Source organism: Nestor notabilis, unplaced genomic scaffold, assembly GCF_000696875.1.
Source record: "Nestor notabilis isolate BGI_N333 unplaced genomic scaffold, ASM69687v1 scaffold35457, whole genome shotgun sequence".
Taxonomy (NCBI): Eukaryota; Metazoa; Chordata; class Aves; order Psittaciformes; family Psittacidae; genus Nestor; species Nestor notabilis.
This window is the reverse complement of record NW_009938419.1, coordinates 1-18035: the sequence shown is the minus strand read 5'-3', so window position 1 is coordinate 18035 and position 18035 is coordinate 1. Positions and strand designations below refer to the sequence as shown.

At 35.1% G+C, this 18035-nt stretch overlaps 1 protein-coding gene across 1 annotated transcript; it reads right to left on the bottom strand.

The window, feature by feature from the left end:
* Positions 1-558: 558 nt before the first annotated feature.
* Positions 559-15950, bottom strand: CCDC79 (coiled-coil domain containing 79; the record flags this gene model as incomplete). Its single annotated transcript, XM_010019306.1, has 18 exons — positions 15917-15950; positions 14936-15046; positions 14632-14760; positions 14039-14174; positions 13527-13583; positions 13318-13433; positions 13049-13171; positions 12336-12488; positions 10988-11119; positions 9602-9727; positions 8427-8584; positions 7320-7666; positions 5863-5924; positions 4740-4823; positions 3338-3508; positions 1816-1929; positions 1305-1417; positions 559-798 (listed from the first exon to the last, which is right to left on the bottom strand). Coding segments are annotated over exons 1-18 (2406 nt in total), but the record flags the coding sequence as incomplete, so codon positions are not given.
* Positions 15951-18035: the final 2085 nt, after the last annotated feature.

Genomic DNA, 18035 nt, shown 5'->3' with positions numbered 1-18035 from the left:
ACCAGTCTGTGATTCTATGATTCTGTGAAAATGTCAATACAAATGTTGACATAAGGCACTGCAAAATTTCAGAAAACATTTCAGTAGGAAAAGGCGTCCCAATGAGCACTGCCCTGCACTCCTGAGGCACAGCAGAAATGCTGCCCACCCAACCCACATAGCAGCATCTCCCTGTCCAGAGTGTGCATGCCAAACATGGTGAAAATTGCCAGAGAGATTTTCACAAACCATCATCAGAAAAGGGACTGAACAGAAAGATCAACTTCCTAATAAAAACAGGGATTGATTTAGACTCCTTAATTGAAACTCTTATCCTTTGTGTCCTGCTAGGTGGCACTGGAGGGTTCAAATCCTCTTTAGTATTTCCCAAGTTCAGTTCTCCGTCTCCAAGCACCAGCCCTTACTGGATTACACGGGAGACCGCTCCAGTGCTCAGCATGCATAGCACTGAACGGACACCAAGCACAATCGCATGGGTTGCAAATTCTGATAGCCTGTCTTTTTTATCCCTGTCAGTTCAGGGGCAAGAGCTGAAAACAGAGCTGACAGCATGCATACATGATTAGTAGAAAAAAAAATTATGATTACTTGCAACTGTAACCTGTAGTACTTCTTTGAAAGGTCAACATTTGTCCGTCCTTTCTGAAATGGATAAGACCACAAAATTACATTCCAATGGTTACCTATTCTTTTCACTCCACTCAAAAGATAGTTTATTTCTTCAGCTGTGAAATCTTTTCGGGTTCTTCTCTTGTTTAAAGTTTTTGTGTTTGTCTCCATGGAATATTTTTCATTGTTCTGCAAATATTTATTTTGGTGGAATTAAAAATTATGTAAATTTGCATACTGTTTTGCATTTGGAAATAACACATTATTACTGTCAATACAAGTAGTTATAGAGAAATGATCACTTTGTCAAGATAACAATGGTTCTTCAAGGATTCTCCACTGTCACCTACTTACTGAAATACAGTATTTTTCCATACCTTCATTTCTGTCGTGCCTACATAGTTCAAATCTTTAGCATACTTCTGTTATTTCCATGCACATTTTCTTTAATGCAGGAAAAAGCATTCCACCACATCTATCATTTAGAAAGGACTGTAAGTTGAAAATGCTTACTTCATTTAAGGGATAAATCAATATGACTGGAGTAGAATCATCAGAGGAAGATCTCTAACAAGGTCCACTTTGCTACCAGGCTCCTCTAAAAGGTGACTTTAAAAGAATTTATGCAATTCACAGTGATTTTCTTTGGACATTTATAAATATGCGAGTGTATGATTAGCCTTTGCATAACTAACCTCGTTTCTGTCAACTGGGTACACACAATTTTCTTTTAAGCACGGACACTCCTGGTTGCACATTTTTTTGATTCTCTGCCTCTTCAAGTTAGCACCTTGGCTTTTTTGGAAAGCTATGAAATTGTGAACAAGGCCACCTCTTAGTTACATTAAACTAACTGAAATCTACTGCAAAACTGAATATAGTGTTGCAAAGGAACATTTATGCTAATGAACTTGAATATGTGAATGTTGCTTTATTAGTATTATCTCATTTTCATTAGCTCTTTTTCTCGTCATTAACATTAACACGAGGATTGTTTATGCATTGGAAGCAACCAGCAAGTTATAGGAATTAACTCCAACATCAATAATACTATGATGCAGGTACCAGAACATACCTATTTTAATTCTTAGCCATTTGTCTCCAGCAGCAAGCACAGTGCTTTTCTCAAAGCCCTGGCCTAAATGCAAAGCCTGATAAAATTTTAAGTTACACTTATTACAGAATTAATCTTCTGATAATACTCACACTTTTTATACGTAGGTATCAAGTTACAGTCGTCAGTCAACCTATCATTTTTACTATGTCCATCTCTATTTGAAGTATTTGATTGGTTTTTTCTAATTGGAGTCAAAATAATACCTTAAAAAAACCCAAAGAATAAAACATTATGCATCTTTCCTAAAAAACAAAACACGGGTAATGTTTTAGGAAATAAAATTTAAAAGAAAATCATCTTTTGAGCCAAACTGCTATCTGGTCTTTGGAGAAAGACTGGAAAATTCAGTTTACTTCAAAGAATATTCACTTGCTAAAGGTAATATATTAGTGTAGTAGGCTCTTGCCATGAAATGCAGAGTTGGGGTTTATTTATTTATCTTAAGAGACCTCCATAGCTATCATAGCAAAATTAATTTCTGAATCTGGAGGGAGAAAAAAAAAATCTACTAGCTTTTACCAGAAATTAATTCAATAAAATGATGATATTCACAACTCTACCTTTTTAGTAACTTCTTATTCAACACCTCATAATACAGGACAGGTAAATAGATCTCCTGTACTTAATTTTCTGACAGGTTGTTTTCAGTTACTTGCTCTAGTATTGATGTATACGTTAAGGTTTACCCTTTTAGCTATTCAGGACACAAAGGCACAAGTCCTTAGCAGAGCTCCAAGCTGGAACAGAAGCAGGTATGACAGGATAACATGGCTACAAATGTATAATAAAGTGATGCTGAATCCTGGAACAGGAACTGTACTGTGCTCTGGTCCTGACTATACCTCTCAATTTTAAAAATTAACAGCACAAAACTGAAGAATAGCAGATGGCATGGAAGCAGCCCTGTCAGGATTCAAAGAATTATCTTCAAAGCAAGTGCCAGACAAATTCGTTGTGAACTAATGTGCATAACACAATTTAAAGATTACAAAATAGCGTTTTTCTGGCCTATTGATATATAGATTTTTTCACTGAATATACAGAAAAATCCCACAACATGATTTCCTATCCACAGCCTCCCATAGTAAAGTCCTGCAAAAGAATTATTTGTATGGTAAGGTCTTTTTTGCATTAACTTCTAAACCAAGCTCTTACTTTGAAAATCATCCATTTCACTCCTAAAAGTTGGTATTTCTGCATGAACTGTTTCTTTCTTCACTGGGGTCAGCAGTATTTCTGCAAAATATAAGATGGACACCAGTACAAATGCCAGTAATAACTGCTTAATTTTCAAAATGTCTCCTTTAAACCGAATAAATATAGGATGCACTTTTATTTCATTCATTAAGAATTATAAGCCTCTCACATCCATAAATATGTAATATTAGATTGAAATTACCTTGTTATAATGTCATACATCCAAGAAACACACAAGATCCTCAAACAGAAGTGGCTAGTTCGGATCTCACATAGTACAAATCATGGTTAAATCAAATTAAATGAGTGAGTTTACAGGAGCAGGACAATCAGAATCAGACTAAAATAAGTTTAGAATTTTAAATACAATTTAAAACAATAGTTACAACTACTAAAAAATAAAAACATAATTACTCTCAGAAGCTGCATATCTCCTGTTGTTACAAAGACTCAATTTTCGAAGTCCCTTTTTATATCTTTCTTCAGCTTCTAAAATGACTTCGTGATGGTCACACTGGTACGGACAACTTTGCAACGTCTTGGTAAAGGTTCTACTGTTGAACGACAGTCCTCCTGCTTTACAACCTGGAAAAACAGTAGGATATTGTAGGAACAGCAAGCATGAATGCTATAGAAGCTGTCACAAAATCCAGCATGTTATTGTGCTCAATATGATCTACAATTTAACCTCCAGTTTTCCATATACACATCTCAAAAGAGGTTACACTTTTATGCGCCTTCTTGAAAATACTTCTTGTTTTGTACTTGCTCTCTTACTCTGCACTTCAAATCCAGAAGTACTAAATGAGGCATGGATCCTCTAGGGAAGTGAAAGTATTACTGGGATTGGAAGAAAGGGGCCTCAGTTCTCTTTGCAGATTTATCCAGAAGCCAAAATATAAAAGATGGTTTTGCTATTCTTTGAAACTTTCTCTGTATTGTAACAGTTACCTGTATTAACCTGAATAAACAATGTCTACCTTAGGTATGAATTTCCTCACAGAAAGCCTTTGTATTTGTTTTTGGGGACATTCCTAGGGTAATGTATGGTTTAGTTATTCTTGGATGTTCTCACAGTTAGTTACATCAGCTGAAGGTGCACTTCTGCACAGTGTGGAGTTACAAGAAGGTCACTGGTACGTAACTGCAATATTCTAGCCTAAGATAAACCAGTGCTAGAGCTCAAGTTGAACTTAGTTTGACAGCTCTCTACCTACATGATGTTCAAAGGTGGCTTATGGCACTCCCCTCCCCCCTCCTTTTTTTTTTTTTTTTAATCAAGATACATAGGCTTAATTACAAAATACACTTACAGATCCTCAGTGCCAGCAGCATTCTTAGAACCTGCTGATACACTGTGTTTAGGTAGTAGAAGATGAGGTAACTGAAGGCTGCAGTCATGGATTACTGTAAGACTGACTGACTGTACTTAATAGCAGTAAGGCAGAGAAAACAGAAGGGCTACAGAGTAGTTAGGAGGCTTAGCAGAAGAATACATGAGAGCAGGGCTCCAAGTTTTTCCTCCGTCTTTCCAATCAGAGAAAGAAGGAAAACACACACTCTTAACTGTTCTTCTAATAGCATGTTGTCTTTTAAGCTGTTGTATATTCTGTTTGTTAGTAAACCCTTATTAAAAGGTACACAGACCGACAATGGAATATGTAACCTTTATTTCAACATTTAGTTTTTATTTTAGGGGCAGGAAAAGGAAAGGAAGCAGTTAAGAATTATATAATGGGTAATCCGTAGATGTGTTAAAATCTCTTTAAGCCTTCTTTTATGGACTCAGGAAAGAAGGACCTAGGATAGTACTTACCTGAACACCTGACATCACCCATTTTATGGGATGCAGATGTAGCTGAAGTACTTCTTTCTCCTTTGCTTATCTCTGAGTGTTGATCTACATTAGGAAGGAAGAAAAACCACTAAGAAAATGCAACCCATCTTTTGCCACGGCAGTCATGCATCAGCACACCTATATTCAACTGTATTTTCTATTTGTAGGTTATTAAAGGTTATTATTTATGTAATAGCTGAAAATCAAAATTAAATTCCTCAAGTTAAATGGATCACATTTAAATGTTTGTGAATTCAGAATAATTACGTTTAATTCAGTGCTTTTTCATCATTCTCCCAAAGCATATTACTTCTACTTGAACAGAGCAAAACAACCCTGTAAACTTACATCGCTTAACTAATCCCCATAAACTTTATTTCTATATGGAATCAGATGCTGAAAAATACAATGTGCTGGAATAATACTTATTCTCAATTTAAATAGGTATAACCTGGAGATAAGCTTAGTCATCTGTAAAGCTACCATTCTGGCAAATACTAATCTAATGAAAAATTATAAATTTTATAAATTAACAGGAAAATAAATTATGAATGAAGATTTGATCAAACAGTTCCAAATTCTGAAATAAATGTATCAGACTAAAAATATCAGTGCAAATCTGAAGAACAATTATCTTAAACACATGTTCAACATGTAGGAAGACTTCAGGCAAGTCATGCTCACAGGCAGGTTCTATCCCCAGTCTTACAATAACAGAACAAAACAGGATCCTTACCCATTTTCTATTACTGGCTTTCATTGTTCAGTATAGACTGCATTCAGACCGAACTTAAAACATTTATCTGTGATGCATTCATGTGAATAGTTAAAATCAATTAAAAAAAAAAAAAAAAAAAAAAAAAAGAAAGCTAAAATATGTATTAGAAGAAAAGGAAAATAAATATTCTTCTGGTAAAATTGCACACAATATAAAATTCCCAAACTATGCAAACAGTTAAGTGAAGCATTAAACATAATGTACTCTGTCATCTAATGATAGATAAGTTTTGATAAAAAAATAGTGATAAAAGCACACAAACCTAATTAAAATCTCATTAAGAACAAGATTATCTAAGAAAGAAATATGTTTAGCTGTTTGTACCTGATGTGCATGTCTGTTTCATGTTTTTAATGATCTCTGCTGGTTTTTTAAATAAGTGCTCACTGGGAAGATCAGAATGTAAACAAAGTGGGGAAAAAAAAAAAATCACATTTTCCAATATACATTTACCTGTAAATCAATACACACATTCCAAAGGCAAAATACAACACATATTAAATATATAAAAGATGAAACTTAAAAAAATACTCTAATTATTCCAAGTTACTGGGCTTTTAGTATCCAGCATGTAATCACTGTGTGCCTCAGTTCACCGGAGATCTGTGATAAACACTCCTCGCAGTGCTGTTCAGCGTTGGGAGTGCAGTCCTTTCAAGGGATGCTGGCTCATTTGCAATCCTGATTCACATGAAGATTACTTAACACCCATAAAACTTTCACAATCTCTTCCAAATACTGTAGCCTTAAGTATAGGTAGCAATTGCTATAAAAGGCAATTGATTTTCTTTTTTTTCTTACACTGACTAACTTCTATGCTAGCTACATACTCCTATGATACGGTGATCATACATTTTTCTATGTCATTGACTACCTCCAAATGCTGCAGGAGCAAAGACCCTAATCCATGGTTATCCTTGGTTAACTCCTTTTGTCACACAAATACGTATGCAAGAAGAGAGCTTTTTCCCCCCCACCTCCCAAAAAAAAAAAAAAAAAAAAAAGTCTTAATAGTTTTGTGCTTCAGAGTCCAGAAGAACAAACAATCTGTGTGAAATTATGCTTATCAGTAGCAAAGCAAAATTTATCTGAATGTAGCATGGAAAATATCATAGGCTTTTGGTAATTTCTGTGGTGGCTGCAAAGTTACAATATAATGCATGCAAGGAAGCTGCACAGGAGCAGGGTCTGGCCAGCCACATTTGTGTGATAGCAATGAGCAAGAGAACAGTGAATGACTAAACAAGGCTTTCTCTTTCTCTTCCCATGCAGGGAAGCAATTGAATATGAGAGGAGAAAAGCAGGGAGTGGAGGCTTTTTTCTGTAGTTTGTAGGCACTCCAATTTCAACTTTTTTGCAGGGCAGATCTGTAACTGCTGTTTTGCTAGGAAGTGCATATTACAGAAGTTTTTGTGGCTTCATCAAAACCAATGGCCGAAATTTTGATCTACTAAATCAGTGAGAATTTTGAGGCAAAAACGATGGATAATTTTTCATCACTATGTTGAAGGCATTAGAACACGGCCTGTACTAGCTCGCTATACAATGTTGGAAGCTATCATTCAGAGAAGAAGATGGTATTTTATTACTACCATGTCTGTCATCTGTGACTTCAAAAACACTTCCACAAAATACTTTCTAGTGAGCCACCAAAAGGATGTGCATTTTCACTAGCAGAAAAAGACTTACTTAGTAAAGGCTAACGTAAAAGGTTGACATTCAATTTGGAAATTACTAAAGAAAAGCAACTTAGTATTTCTGCTTAGGTTTAAGACACTTACCTTACTTGAATAGACTGATTTTTTACACAAGCAGTTCTTTCATTCATAGTGTGACTTTGAAGTACACTGTCTGTTTGCAGTTCATTAACTGAACACAGACTATTCCTCTGTTTACTTTGTCTCACAGAAGCATTTACTAGATTCATAGTGTTAACTATTTCATTTTTCAGTGCAGAAGGATTTACAGATGGAGAAAGAACCTGACCATCCAACTGTGGAAAATGTATTTCTTTATGTGTTCTTGCTATGTAAGTTTCTGCATCAGCAGGATTCACCTCATAGCATTTTGATGCTTCACTATTGGCTTCTGAAGTTCTTTCTACAAACACTCTTCCTTGCATTCTTTCCTGTATTGAAAAATACTAGTTAGTGACTATACAAGCTCTATAAAAATATTAAATAAACCTAGTAACAAGATTAACTAGGATAGACCAGTCTAACTCCAGAGGTAACAGAAAGTCCAGAGAAGCTTCCTTGAGTTAAGAGCCCACAAGACAGCAGTGCTGCTGAGGGTGTTGAAGGGGTAGCTACTAAGTGATAATTCCAGGCTGAAGCAATGGATTTGCTACTAATACAAGGCACTTCTAGAAATGAAAATATTTAATTAAGATGGAGCTGAATAACTAAAAAACTTGCTGGTCCACATCCAGAGATACCAAATAGTTATATAGCACAACGAAAACACGCAACAGCTTTATTTTAGTTTATACCCCCATTTTCCATTATCATCCATCTCATAGCTGTACAATCACGGGCATTTCATGCTCGCAAATATTAAAATTATTGCTTCAAATATTTGGCAACTAAAAATAAATCCAACTCTTTTTTTCTCCAACCTAAATGATTTCAAATTTATAGAAAATCTGGGTTTACAATAAATTAAAATGCTTCATAAAAACACAGATGTCTATATTCTCCAATTGTCCTGCATACTTCTAATTTTGTATGATATAATGGTAGAAGTTGCAGGTTGTAGTTTCACACACATCCAATGTTTTCCCTACTTTTCTAGCTTACACTGAAATAACCTTAAGGGTTTACATTCTATTTAAGCCTAAGCTCTGGAAAAATTTGCTTAGTTTTACCTACTTTGGTAAATGGGCCAACCTCATTATGGTCTTTTTCAAGCAAGTTTATTCTGTATAAAATTCCTTTTGCGTCCTTCCAGTAGTCTTCTAGACTTCTTTTTCTGACTTGCCTGTCCAACTCCTCTGTGTTGGTTACATTTAATGAATTATCATCTATTTTCAGGAACAATTGTTTAGCTTTTTAAATAATAAAAAAACCCCAATATTAATATTACAAGGTTTTTTAATGAACACTTCAATAAACATTTATTATATTTTAGTATTCTGAGAGACAGCCCCGATAATTTAATGCAAAATACAACCTCTGAATAATAATTTTAATATAACTTAATGTACATGTAAATGTTTATAAACTTCAAATATAAACTGCAGTTACAAGAGGTGAGCTTACATTTTTAGTTGCTATAAGCTTTTTACACAATGATACTCTGCTCTAAAAAACTTTATCATGGACTTAATCCTCATTCTATAGGTCTTTACCCATACGTGTCTCTGCTTTTTTCAAGAAACAACTCCATATTAAAGGGCACTGAAAATCACCACACCCCCTCAATCTTATACAAAACTCTTAGTTACGTTTATAGTACAAAAACATAGACACATGCTTTTTACTAATTATCAACTGCATAATACTTCCACGCTTTAGAGATTAAAGAACATGTCTTTCTGTTTCATTAGTAGTATTCTACAGCTAATTAAAAACAAACAAAAAAAGGCATAAAAAAAACCTTAAAGAGGATACTCAAACTACACCTTATTTAAAAAAAAAAAAGTATTCTTTTCATGTTGCAAAATAATTGTAGTCATGGTGATTTTGGGCTTGATTATCTACTGGTTTAGTCGGTATACATAAGGGTACGTACCCAGGAATAGAGTACCAACGGCGTGTTAGACTACAGTGTTAGTATTTTGCACATAGTTTATAGATGGGAAAGCTTTCAAGGACTGGCCCTACATATATAGATTTCACAAATGCATCATTGCAACATTGTCGGAAGTTTTACTTTTCTTTTTTGTGCCTAAATGCCATAATCAGACCATGGTAGCAAACATGCAACTTTCCTGCACAAAACAAACTTCACTGGGAGTACAGAGAATTACAAAATTGCTACTGCGAAAATTATTTAGAAAGTCAACAGAATGTAAAGATGGAAACAATCTCTGTAACTTTTAAATCAGTAATAGTAAGCTTACTCATTTGTTTGCAGTTTTGCAGCACAAAAGTAGCAGCTTTGTTTAGTTCCTCATCCTGAGTCTCGGTTAATACCTGAATCATAAGTGGAAGACCATTGTTCTGGAGTAGCTCACACTGGTTTTCTTCTAAAATAGGACATTGTAAAGGAAAATTGACTGTTTTCAGCTTCATGCACGCTCTCATTGATCCAAGTATGCTGTAACAACCTAACACCCAGGCTGCAGCAAAAGCACTATAGATCACACAGTATGATTTGATCATGCTCAAAGTTCTTGTAAGAAAACTGAAGGAGCACTGAGACAAATTATGATAGTGATCCAAACTCATTTAATTGTTGCCTAAAATCTTTGCATTCTGGCTTCCGTATTTCTTTTCCTCTAGTATATACTCCTAAAGTATATACAGTATATTTATGTAGACCTTGAGATGCAGAAATATGAAAAATTTGTAACTGGCAAAACTCTAATAAAATTTGTAGTTTAATCCCAATCTAACTAATCTGTTCCTCCTCGTTAACTATGTAATTAGCTGAATTTTTTATTGTGATGTCATTTGCTGTATATATTCATATACCTGACAACTTTCCAAAAAATAATTCTTTGTTGTCTAAATAAAACAAGGGAATTAAAAAAAAAAAAGATGAAATATGATTATTTTGTCAGGGACGACATTTAAAGAGAAACTTCCATTCTGTTGGTTTTATCATATTTCTATTTGAAATACATTTTCCATTAACATGTTTTAATTAATTCTTCATGAAAAAGCATCTTTTAAACTCTCTGATTTATGACCTACTGAGCTGACTATTGAACTTGTTATTGACATTTAGAGGATGATGAGGGTTTTTGAACATAATCCCTTTTTCTTGCATGTCTGAACATACTTGTGAAAAAACAGTAGTACGAATAATGATCAGTATGTCACAAGTTCCCATTCTGTTGCTTGTACTACCCTAAAATACCAACTGAAGTGCTGAATGTTTTTATCCTTGGGAAATCCCTGAGGAGCCTGGTGAAAACACTTCAGGATTACCTACTGCTTACCTTACCTCAACACTAATACTTTCACATAGCTTTAAAAAAAAATTAATAGCTATGTAAGCACTGGACAGAAGCTGTATACATAAAGGACCATTAAAGCAAAGCTAAAGAACACTTGTGTGGTGTGTATGTTTTGTAGTGGTTTTTAGGTCTCGATGAATTTTATTCTGTGATACCTAAGCCCAGCTCTGAATTCCTGCATAATAGTCTGCTTTTTCTAAGTATTAATATTACATTATTTAACAGAATTTTGCTTCATTTTCCAGTCTTGACGAAATGACACCATTGAAGTAATTAGTGTATAACAATTCAGTAGAGACTGACAGAAAGAGAAAAAAATCTTACCACAAACTTCGGTACAGTGTCCAATGGTTAGAATAATACTCATTTTTTCTCTTGTATCCAGAGTGTCATTGGACAGCAGCTTAAGCAGCTCTGACACAGTGTGGTACTTTGTCAAGACACCACCTATGGTAGCTATTATGTTAAAAATAATTTGAAAAATAAAAATAAACACAATAATATAATTTGTGATTTAATAATATAATTTCATAATTTTTAATAATATAATATAACTTTAATGATATAAACAGTAATTTGAAAAAGAAAAATAAACACAATAATAAGTATACAGGCGTCATCCAAATATGAAATGCTGTTTTTCAAGGGAACTCTGCTGCCCTCTAAAAGCCTTGGGCCCACGCAGTCCTTCTCTTCTGTTTCATTTTAACACTTCAAATCACCACATCCCTCCTGGAGCAGCAGTTCTGCCCCGTAGCAGACACTTCCCTTTGTCCCAGACTGTGTGGTATAGAGATGTGGCAAAATATCTGACAAACAAGGCCTTTGCAATGTGCAGGTTTTGCAGACCTCTGCTGAGTTTGTCCACATCTTTTATCAGCTCTAAAATAGAGCAAAAGAGTAGAATAACCTTTGACACATGGACTATCTGCCACAAAAATAGCTACCAATGTTTCTAGTAGGTGGCAACCTCTTCCTGAAACCAGGAACACCACTGCTAGTACATACGTACTGACATCTAATCCTGTCCCAGATCAACTTCTTTGAAACTAAGCTCAAAACAAGTGCAAGTATATGCTTTTAAACTTTTTTTAACTTCCATTCACAAGCACTTAGAGCACAAGTGTCAAATATAATAATCACGGCCAATAGCACGGGTTGAGCAGGCTCACAGGGTTCTCAAAATCTGATGGCATGCACGAAGACCTCGTTAGGATAGCACTCTCCAGACAGTAAATCAAAGTAAAGATGTGCTATGCAAAAATACCGTATCTGTTCAGCTTCATATCTGAGTTACTAAAGCCTCCCAAAGCTTACAAATCTTATTAGTTTAGGCACAGGCCTATAGAAACAGAGCTTTAACTCCAGGATCCAAGCTGACTGCCACACGCAGTTCTCAGCTTTACTTACACAAAACCAGCATCTTATTTTTAATTTTCAATATAAATTTCATTATATTTATTTTAGCAATAATGGGAAAGTAACTCACCTCAGATGAACTGCATCATTCCCCATATACTTGTTTGAATTAAAAAATCTGCAATATCAACTGGGATATATGTAACAATGCCTTTCAGCATCCATTCTTACCACCTTTCCATGAAAACCAGACTTGAAAAATCTCATTTTAAAATTAGCATATATAAAAATTAGTCGTGGTCTTTTCACTCACAGTCATTAGCAATGCAGGCATCCAGAGTCTTTGTTACTACTATTGCAAGTTTTGTGCTGGAGTGGCTCATACTGGAGTCATGCATAAGCCTGGTAAGAACTCTAGCTAATGTATCCAGTCCTCCAACAGAAACAAAATATTTCTGCACATATGCTGAGTGAAAAAAACAAGAAACAAACTGAAAGTGTCTTAATGGTATAATACGAGTTCCAAACTGTTTTAGCATTTTATCAGTTAGGCTCATCACGATTTTTTCTGTGCATGTATTAATCACTACATTTCCACCCATGCAACAGAAGCTGCATATATGTACGTTCCTCTCAAGAAATGTAGTTAATTGTCATACAAAATAGTTACAGGGAACACATGGCCCTAATGCTTGCATACAAATGGCAAACGTTATGCCTGAGTTCTACTGAAGTGATTGTTTTCAGAGATGTAATAATGTCTTGTATTTGTAGAACACTTTTAAGCAAAACAGCTTCCAAAATTTTTTTATTAACATCACTAAATATAGTCAGTTTGTGGCTATTTTTGGGCTTAAGCACAATGAATGCACTGTAAATGAAGATGGTGGAATACAGTTTTCGCAATTAAAGTTGGAAGAACAGCAAAATTGTAGAGATTGACAAAACCAAATCAAACATTTAACTATCAAATTAAACTTACTTTTCCAAAATAAAAAAACTATTTATAGCTTGAGTTGCACTTACAGTTATTTGCAACTGTGAGACCAACAAATGAACAAATAGGACGAACTATCTCAGGCTTCGTGCTATTTTCCAGCCACTCTTTGGCATATGGGAAAACTGAAGAGCAAATGTTTTGATTATCTTCTAGAAAAGTGAAAACAAAGAAATCCCAATCAAAATGTAGTATTATATTTCAGTTGAAATATAATAACAGTAAAAATTAAAACAAACTGTTGTCACTTTGGAGAAATACTTTAAACTTTTGCCACAATTTTAACAGCAACACTTACCATTCTGGGGATTGTTAACACAGGCACAGAGAGTACTGCAGACCGAGGACCACAGCTGATAGCACTGATTAGTATCTTCATCTGACAGATTGATCTCAGATGTGGAAAGAGTTGTTCTGTTAAGAACAATGCAAACAAATCCCAAATAGTCAAGCAAATCTATGTGTTAAATAGTCTATAATCTTTCTGTCTGAATTGCAACTGCTCACCTGAATAACTGTAGCAGCAGGCCAATGCACCCTGTGTCTCTGACATAGGTTTGCCCACTTCCTAAAAAAGAATACATGCAAGACTCATAAGACATATGCAACTTGAGACAAAATCTTAATGTCAAGTTTAATTTACATATATACATTCTAATCCCATTTCCTAGGCATATATCCCACCCCCCAAAAAACAAATACAAACTCACAACACATTGGCAAAAATGTGCAATTTCTATGTCTGTTTTTTATTATACATTGTCAGAAACTACTGGTTTGCATTATTTGTTAACAATGATTTCATTTTTAGAACTAAACCACTTTGTGCTATTTAAGAAAATCCCAGTGAGCGATTATCTACTTACACAATTCAGTTTCAGTTACATGCAATCACTCATCTTTAGAAATTAACTTTACCAAAATATTACTTATTGAATGTTCCAAGTTTCTGTACTGCAAATAGATGGCAAATAGAAAGAAAAAAAGGTGTAACACAGAAAGAAAACAACAAAATGAACTTACTATTATTGGTAACCAGTACTAAGATGACATAAACAGACATTCTTTTCAAGTTCACACCAGAATCTTTATTAGTTAAAAATAAAATAAGGTCTTCAAACAATGCAGAAGTACACAAAGTTTGTTGACAATAAACTGAAACCAGAAAATAAAAATCATTAAGTCCTAAAGCAAGCAATTCATAATCCTAAATTACATTTGTAATCTATCAACTAGAGTCTCAGTTGCATGCAATATGGGGTGAGTGGAGACAAAACAGGCCTACAAAGTGGCTGAGGGCTTCTCCTCTACTCAGTGCTAAACCAGCCAGGACCTAGGCAAACTCTGAAACCATCTACAAGTCATTTAACACCTGCTGCTGAAGAAGGTAAGTAGTACAGCCGTCTGGTATCATCAAGGTGTGCTACCTACACAATTCAGCAAGGTATTTCTCCAAATCTGAGGATAGACTTTGACACAGTGGCACTTCTATTGCCCTTTGCTTGACCCGAGAATCTTACAATCCGATTTTTTGAGACAAAAAAATAAGAGAGACTAAGCACAGCAGAGGTAATAAGATAGGATAATTACCCAGAAATACAAATAATATTACCGTTACTCTCCATTATAATTCCTAATGTAAACAAAGCTGCTTCCTTTACTATGCCATGAATACTTGACTTTGCAAGATCATTTATAAACTTCAAACCACCAATTTCTCGAAAATATTCACTTGCTTCACCTAAAACAGAAAAAAAAAGAACAAAAATTAGTTTTGCTTTTTATTTCTGTTTAAAATTAAAACCTTCCAAGAATCTTTAGGTTTTCTTTTTTTTTTTTTTACAGTGACAATCAACTTCTTAACATATATTGTGAACATAATGATTGTGTTTTTTCTAAGGAAAAACTCTTCTTACTGTTTTGTTGACAAATTGAGTAAATAGTAACCAAAGCCTCTTTCTGAGATACAGGGTGGTCCATCTGATATTTAAGGCATTCAAGCAGTAAGTTCAGATCTGTTTTCACATCTATGAGCAAACACAAAAAACTTGATAAAAATTGTTAGCTCTTCTTTATAATCTATTTAGTATTACAATAAACCTGCCCAAAAATGTAGTAAATACGTGTTTTTTAAAGTAAAAAACTGTGAGCAAATATGGAGCTACACCATTTCTCTCTATCCACAAACAACAAACATACTTAACCTAAAAATATTCCTCTCCATAGTTTGTTATTTGAGCATAATTTCCATTGATAAATTACCGCTCCCTTTTCATGTTTCTGTCCTTTAATTACCAGTAACAGTGTTAGTAAATGTGATGCAACTGCAAGATGCATTAAGGGTATTTAAGTGAGTAAAACAGAACCATGCAGATATTCAGAGTGAAAATAGAATTGAAGGAATCCAACAAAGCAAGGCTCACTATATGATATTTAGTTACAGAAAACTTAATCTCTTACCACAGCAGCTAGAATCTTAAATCAAGTTGTTATATTAGTAAGTTAAGACAAAACATTTTCTGGGCACCTACAAAGAAGCCCAGGTAGGTAGACATGTTTGAAAATCTGTTTCTTAGTCATATGGGTGTAATAAAAAGACTTATTTGATAATTATTTGGGATAGCAACCACAGATTTGTAAGCATTTTTAAGATTTGGGGTTTCTTAAATAAGTTAAAATACAACAAAAATGTAGGTTAATATTAGCAAAACAAGAAGTGACTGTGGAAGTATTGTTTACTGTCTGAAAGTTTATCATTAGATTTTCCAATACAGAATTTGATATGGAGAAAGAACATTTCCCCAACAGCTCACCACCCATGACAAACCTATCACAGCTAGTAAAACTTTGTAAAATTGATGCAGGTAATAAGTGACAAATTATGTTGAGTATCTTACCACACTGTTTTTTCTGCACCTTTTGAGTTTCCATTTTTGGTTGTATCTCTGTTCTTGCTCTACGACAGCAAGGAAAAAGTGTTTTCTTTTCTCGTCAGATTAGCATCACTTATAACACCATACACAGTATAAAATAAACATTTTTTCTTTCCAGTTTTATGGCTTTACTCTATCATCTGACACACACAGAGTTTAACATGCTTTTCCATGTCAAAGATTTCCTTTGTAAATAGAGTATTTTATAGTAACACTGCATTTTTAACTATCGTGTTACTACTATCTTTTGAAAGTTAGATTTAGCAGAATTCAAGTGATTCCATGTGGGCACCAAAAACGTCCCTGTCATTAAAAATACACCTAGTTCTGTGTCATTATCACAATAAATCTGATCCAGTTTTCCTTGCACTAGGTTGACAACTTTGTCATCAGCCAACACCTGTGGCAACTTACTGGTGACAGTAAGACCACAAAGTAATCTTATGTAGAGGGTCAGTTGTGTCCAATATCCACTATAAAACCTGCAGCCTCCTACTGGTACTCAGTGAGCCACTAAACCATAATTGTGTTGTTTCAGCAGTAGTAACCAAAACCAAAGACCACAAGCATCAACTGTTATTTCTTAAACTAAGAATTTATTTTAATTCACCAAAGAAATTATCACATTACATTAAGCATGCAAACCAGAAAACCCCCCATCAATTCTACATAAACCTAATGTACCAGCATCTGAAAGTTTGTTGAACAACAGAGTGAAATTAAGGTTTGGAAATAGAAAGATTGTCCCTTCACCATGCCCCAAGTCTCAGACACAAAAGGTTGAATCAAGCACCACAGTAACCTACTTCAATCTCTCAAAAATTCTCTAGCTCCACGTAGAAACTCTGTATCCAGCTTAGTAATGGATTAGTTATCCTTCTCAAGTAGACCAAAGGCCTTAAGAAAGTATCAGTGCCATCTTCGTGAAGACAGTCAGGTCTGTTTTAAATTTAGTTAACTGATTGTCCCCATTCCTTTCCTGCTTCCATTAGTTCAAATACTCCACATGCATCCTTACAATGGCATTGGTGATGTGTGTGTTTTGAGAGGGAATGTTTAAAGAGTTCACCTTCCTTTACGCCTTCTGACGTGATAATACAGATAACTTCATTTCCTTACAAATCTAATCCTGTCACAACAGCAAAAAGCTTGCAAGTCTTCCTCACGTCTTTTGCCCCTACTGCTGCCACCCTGCCAGCCTAAAACAAAAACCACCCACATATTCCTCAACAAAAGAATGGCTGAAAAAATGAGCTCACTTTGGAGCTAATTTCATCTCAGTAAAGTATTTAATTAAATACACATGCATACAATTAAGGAGCCTTCAATATAAGAACAAGGTTTTTTTAAACACTACAGAAAGACGTCTTGATCTCAGCTGAATCTTTTGTGACGTATGGAAGGTACACAAAATACACTTATAAGCCAGCCTACATTGAAATACAAATAGCTCAACTCTGTTGTTGCACAGGGTAAAGATGAAAAGAGAATTAACAGGATTTGCAGCAACAGACTTCTGGCAAATGCTGTGTATAAAAGCAAATAGATTACCTCTTCCCCGTCAGTAATGGAAAATAACCGGCAATATCTCTTCAGGACTCAACAAAGCCCCACTTTCTCAGAAGCAGCTCAGATATATTCGTGCCCCTGCACAGCCACGCCAGTCTAAGAACAGCCAGTGTCAGGGTTGGGGATTCCTTTTAGAAACCCTACCGTCAAATGCCACCCAGTGGAAGAAGTCTGGGTAGTTTGTGTCCTGATGAAACCCAAACTCACGCCAGCAGCTGAGGACGCGCCTGCTAACTTTAACACTCCTCACCGCCAGAGACCTTTGAAGTCCTCCAGTGCTATTTCAGCATTCACTCCACCCCTCCTCCCTGTACGTACGATTTAGAACTCATTATCGCAGCTTCACTTTGAAGTTTTAACAAGCACTCGAGATCACCCCCAATATAGAACGGAAAGAATATTCAAGAGACTTTTTCAGGAAGCAGGGCCAGCTGTCTGAACACGAAACATTCTTCCGCCAGCTTCGGCGGGAGCGGGGTTTCTGACGAGGCTGCGGACCCGGACACACCGACGC